Genomic DNA, 5,761 nt, shown 5'->3' with positions numbered 1-5,761 from the left:
CTCAATCCAGCTCATTATAAAGAAGACAGACAACGTTTTGTGATAGCTATGGAATTAACCTATGACATGACGTAGTGTTTTTTATCTGCCTAAAATTTATTTTATCTCTAGTTTTGGCCCATTGATCTTGAAATAGAGTCATTTTACGTAGTTCTGAATTAAGGCCTTTAAAAATCAACAGCTCTCAGTAACACTGGAGAATTCAAAGCCATTATTAGAGTACGATGTAGTAGTTATGGAAGAGTGTCTTTCTCCCCCATTATACATATATGCTACTTAGTTATTTAGTAACAGCCATGCAATAAACCATTTGTTCTGTGGTAGATGACGATAACTCTATGATCTCAACGTTAAGACTCCAGTAAAAATGAATTTTTTCATCCTGTTTTGTGTTTGTTATAAGAATTCTCAGAAGAATAATGTGTAATTTTAATGTCATTCTGGTTTATGAAAGACTATAAACTTTTAAAATGTCATAATTTAAACTTTCACATTTTCAGTTTCCTGCGGTTTGATTGGCTGCATATGTACCTCTTCCATCAGTCAGGCTACAGAAGTTGTAAACAGTGGAAAATAGAAATGGCTAATGAATCATACTTTGGGACATGGAAAAGGTCAAAGTTGTACAGTTTATTATTATCTTCTAGAGAATATATAGGACATTAAAATTCTGACGCTCCAGTCTTGTGACAAAGAATATAATGAGAACTATAAATAATAAACAGCACAACATGAATCTTCTTGTGACAATGATTGTAACTTAGAATAGGAAGTACTTAACCCAGCCCCATTACTATCAGAAGAAAGGGCTACTTGGTAGATGTTTATCTTTCCTTTTGTTGTTAGGAGCTATTTAAGCCACAGAAGAGAAAGGGAAAACATGTATGTTCAAGAGTGTTGAATACATTGATTTATGCACACTTTCCAAAATGAATAGAAGATTTTGGTGTAAGATTAATATTAGCTCTTGTTGCACCAGAATAATTTTATTTTTTATTTTTATTTTTATTTTTTGCAGATAACAGAAGTTTTTAATTTGGCATTATTGTGTATTCTTATATACATTGCAATTTCTTTTTCTAGAAATTGCCATAGACAGTTTTTTAAAATAGCTATTTTAAGGCAAATCATCTGTTTAAAAATGGGTGTTTTGCTGTCACAGAGGATGCTGGCACTTATGATAACAAGATAATAAAATATTTCCGTAAGAAGCTGTGAATAAACGAAAATATTTGCATTTCACTTGCATTTAACAACAGGATCCCAGGCTTATTTGATACTGTGTTTACTGAAACTTGTTACATAGACACAGAGCTCCTTATATACTACAGACAATGTATTTATCCTACACCACAGAGGCAGAAATAAAACTTCAATGCCTTAATTTGCTAATAGTTACTTTTTATTGCTTACTATAGGTGTTTCGTGTTTTGAAAAGGCATAGAAAATAACCCACACAGGGTATTAGGAAGGGAGCAGATTGTGTTGGTGGCACTTTCTTGTTATAGCGAATTTGCCATGGATTGCTGAAACTGTGAGTAAAGTCTTTCGGGGGGTTTATTGGAGCGACTTCCTTGGAGAAGGAAACCGTATCCTGTTCTGCTGTCACTTACCACACCTTTTGGTGACTCCCCAGAGATGCAGCACTGCCATGGACACAACAACTTGATTTCTTGTCAAAATACCTTTTAACATCTGGCTCAAAAGATATTTTTGATGACTATAAGCGTGCCCGACTCTTCTGTTCATTAAGGCTGAAAATTCAGTGAGTGTTTAGTACGCTGGGACTAAGCTAACTCATTGCGAGCAGCTGTCAAATGATTCACTGAATACGGCTGCTCAACCCACCACAGTGAATTGATGGGACCGCGCCAGCTTCAGAACAGACACAGAGTGAGGGGCATTTTAGCGAGCACGACCCCGATGCGCCTTCTAAGCCCCGTGCTGCCACCTATAAATCTAGAACAATATCTTATGGAACAAATAGAGAAAAAGAAACTTCATGGACCCGTGCAACGAAGAACCCACTGTTGGTGCTAAAAACACATGCATGGGTTTGCTTATAGGTTAGGTGCCTTTTGGACATGCAGGTTTTGTCAGTCTTTGACTGCTTATATCACCTACTTACATCAGCTCTGCGCATGAAAAATGCTCATTGGAAGAAACATTCTCTACACACATGTCCAGTTTAGTGGCTCTGCACATAGAGCGGTGCTGTGTTTTAAGGCCACTGTGTGATTTAACTGTGCAGTGGTCAGAATGGCCTTCCTTCCAGCCTGTATGCTGTGCCTGCATCTTTGTCACTTGAATTTGAAAAGCTTCCTATCTGGGCACTTTGATCATCCCTCAGAGCCATCATTATAATGGGTTGCTGTAGCACCTTATGATGAAGACAAACACAGCAGGATCAGAGAAAATATTCCCACCCGAGTGAGATGTTTTCATTTGCCTTTCAAAGTTCTGAGTATATAGTAGCCCTTTGTGCAGAGAGCCGGTGAGGGTATCAGCTCTTGTTCCATCTCGTCCCGGACTTGTATTAAGCCAGCCCTGTATATATCATGTACTTCGCAACGGTGACATGTCAAGAGACAAACATTCATGTTTGACTCAGTGGTGTAGAACTCCCTCATCTCTCCTTTTCTTCCCTGATCTTGCAGCCTGGTTCTGCCTCTAACTGGCTGTGGAATGTTGACTAGGTTACGCTCACCTCAGTCTCATCTGGCTACTTTTAGTGCTTGTGTATTTTTCTTTCTCTCTCATCTGGACTTGGGTCCACCTTTTGGATCTTATCTCTGTTCAGTCATCCTGCTCTGAGCCACCCGGATAGCCTTAGGTAGGTAGGAATCCCCCACCCTAGACGTGGCCAAGTCTAACGGCTCCCCTCTCCCCACAGCTCCAGCTGCAAGCCAGTGGCAGAGACACAACTGAGCAACTTAGAAAACTCTGGGACATGACTGCTTTACCTTCCTTACAAGTAGAAAATGAAATCCAAGGTTTAGGCCCCCAGAGGGGCATTTTAAAAAATAATTCACAATATTTCAAACTTCAGAATCTTTATTGCATTCCCAAGTGTGTAAGGCACATGGGTGCTAAACAGGGTGTAAGAGGGTAGGGGGGTTCAAATATAAAAATGTATATGAGTAACTTTCACCTCTTTCCCCAGCTTTTTTTTGTTGTTGTTCCTTTTTTGCCCTCAGTTGTTCTCTCTGTTTGAGGATGCAGGAGCCGGCACTCCCCAGGAAGGGAAATTGGCGAAATAGGAAGGCAATGGAGGACCAAATATCGGGGGAGGAGCGAAAGCGATTGGCATAGCGAGAAACGGGCTGAAACTCGGAGGTCGCGGAGGAACGAAGCAATGAGCAGTAGCGCAAGAAGGTAAACCCGGGGCACTGGAAGACAGCGGCAGAGGCCTCGGCCAGTTCTCCGCGGGCTGCCGCGGGCCTCCCAGTGGGAAAGAGACGTGAGCCAGCCTCTCCTTGCCGGCCATTCTCGGATTTCCCAGAGGCATCTCCATCATTATCCCCGATCTCATGGTGGGGATATGTGGAGGGCCTCTTCCTTGCGGGCCCCTGGGTGGAAAGAATCCTTGACCTCGCGGCAAAGCCACATACAACCTTGCGTTGCTGCCCCCTCTCTCAGGGCCCCCACTGCTGACCCTTGTCCCCCCAACCATTAGTGCTGGGGGGCCGCCCGAGAATTCCTGGGACACATTAATAGAATCCTGTCCCCTCTGCCTCCGGCCTGCCAGCCCCTCGGAGCTATTTACTTCTGCTGTTGCTAGGGACTCTTCCGCCCCAGCAGGTGGTGGCCCGTACGGGTGTTTGAGAGCACTGTCGACAGGAATGCAGGATGCTGCTCTCTCCGACCGTCGCTCCAGTTGCTCTCTTGCCAGATCGCCCAGCACGTTGAAGGGAGGTCTCAGCGGGCCGGGAGGGTGGCCCCAGGACTCGGCATCATCCTTCAGCAGGGCACTGGGACACTGGAGCGGTGCGTCGGCGCGCGGCTCCCGGCTCCCGCGTTCATCCGCATCTGCTGCTAGGGGTGACGGAGCGTGCCCTCCAAGGCTTGCAAAAGCAGAAATAAAGAACTTGAGAAAAATGGAAATGCGGTCACCAGAAATTATCTGAAATATGTGATCAGTTGAACTCGCTGGAATACACCGTGGGAAAAGGGAGAGCCCTGTCTCCTCCCGGGTGTCGTAGGCAAAGGCTTCTTCAGCCTGCTGGCCCCTCACCAGGTGGTCCTCTTAGCGCCAGGCTTTGTGGTTTCTCTTTCTGGCTGACCTGTGGCTCCACCCTGGCCCCCTTATCCCCCACCTCCTTCAGGCAGCAAGGAAGCCTAGAAGACCCAGAGAGCTTCCTTAAAGGCTGCAGTGCACAGGCACACCATCAAAACAGAAAATCCCCGCTCTTCCAGGTCCAGTAGCATCTATGATCCACTAAACCCATCATCCACATTCTGGCAGGAGTGCTCTGGAAAGTCTTATGAGGGAATACATTCCCCTTTCTCCACAGAAGTCGAACAGAGGTTAGTTATGTTAACAAGCACCCCAGTTTGTTTCTCTTTTACGGAGCATCCTTCAACATTTACACCGACTTTGGTTAAAGTTTTCTTTGAGTCAACCCATACAACATCCTAGAGAATTTACTCATCTTTAAACCCCATGATTTAGACTAAAGATTTGCCACTTTTGTTTTAAAATTACATTTCAAAATCGCCACCCTTAAATCCGGTATTCTTAGTAGCCGAGCTTATAGCCTTCAAAAACTTTTTGTCCGTGATCCCCTGCTGCATCCCCGACAACCCCCTAGTCCCTGTCGTCCTTACACAGGACAATGATTCAAACTGCCTCTTACCTTCATATTAAACAGTTGCACTCAGTTTTGTACTTACACATTTTCAATACAAGCCATGGAGAAATTCGATCAGGAAAGCCTTCTTGAGGTGATGGAGAAAACCAGCTGAACGCCCGTGCAGGCCAACTCAGTGTGGAGAAAAGTGACCCGTGCTTCCGCCTGGGAGCAGCTTGGCAAGTCGAATGAAGCCAGGGACCAACTGCTTCTTTCTAGATGCAGAGTCCGCTTTCTGAGGTTACCAGTTGCTAGGGAAGGGAGGGGGAGGGGGAGGGTGGAGAGGATAAATCTCTGACACTCCTTTGAAGCTAAATGTAGGATTCCTTTCTGCACAGTAGTAGATGCACTTAAAGGCGTTCGCTGACATGAACCCTGGTGCTGCCCAGTTGGAAAGACAAATCATTTCAAGACGATTTTAGAAGTATGGTGGCAGGGTCTTTTGTTAAGAGTTATTTCAGCGGTTTTATTTACAAAGGTAGCTGTCGAATCTCCTCCTCCAGTTTGAATGCACAAACATTAAGCAGAGTACCAGGCCTAATCTTGTGATTTAAATGTCCAGTTTGGGGGAGGAATACTATTAACTTGTTGGGGAACAGAGTTTGGGGGCGGTTTGTGATCTGAGTCTTTCTTGTGAAGATGAAACAAAAATAGCACTATAAAAACCCCTGGAAGAATCATGTTAGCTTTCATTTTTTAGCCCCTCGATTGGCAGTTGTTTTCCTTCATCCTACCTTCTAGTTTATCGGCTGTGTGTGTGTGTGTGTGTGTATTTATTTTTTGGAATAGAGCTTTGGAAGTTCTCTACAAGTGGGAGGAGGGGGAAAAGATATAACAGATATCATCAAATATTAGCTCAGATTTTGCCTTATAATTTTTTCGTGTAAGGCACCTTCTGTTCCTCCAGCCTA

General features: G+C 44.2%; 1 protein-coding gene across 1 annotated transcript; it reads right to left on the bottom strand.

Annotated features, from left to right (window-relative positions):
- Positions 1-3,193: 3,193 nt before the first annotated feature.
- On the bottom strand, positions 3,194-4,913 carry PRR32 (proline rich 32). The gene is made up of 2 exons (XM_006203989.4): positions 4,894-4,913; positions 3,194-4,064 (listed from the first exon to the last, which is right to left on the bottom strand). Exons 1-2 carry the CDS (start codon positions 4,911-4,913, stop codon positions 3,194-3,196), a joined length of 891 nt encoding a protein of 296 aa, XP_006204051.2.
- Positions 4,914-5,761: the final 848 nt, after the last annotated feature.

This window comes from Vicugna pacos, chromosome X (assembly GCF_048564905.1).
Source record: "Vicugna pacos chromosome X, VicPac4, whole genome shotgun sequence".
NCBI classification, from domain to species: Eukaryota; Metazoa; Chordata; class Mammalia; order Artiodactyla; family Camelidae; genus Vicugna; species Vicugna pacos.
This window is presented reverse-complemented; position numbering and strand designations above follow the sequence as displayed.

Excerpts from the sequence above, each read along its gene's own strand:
- PRR32 (XM_006203989.4), bottom strand. The coding sequence starts at position 4,913 with ATGGCTTGTATTGAAAATGT. Across the intron at positions 4,065-4,893 it reads ATGGCTTGTATTGAAAATGT|CCTTGGAGGGCACGCTCCGT; the intron begins GTAAGTACAAAA and ends TGCTTTTGCAAG.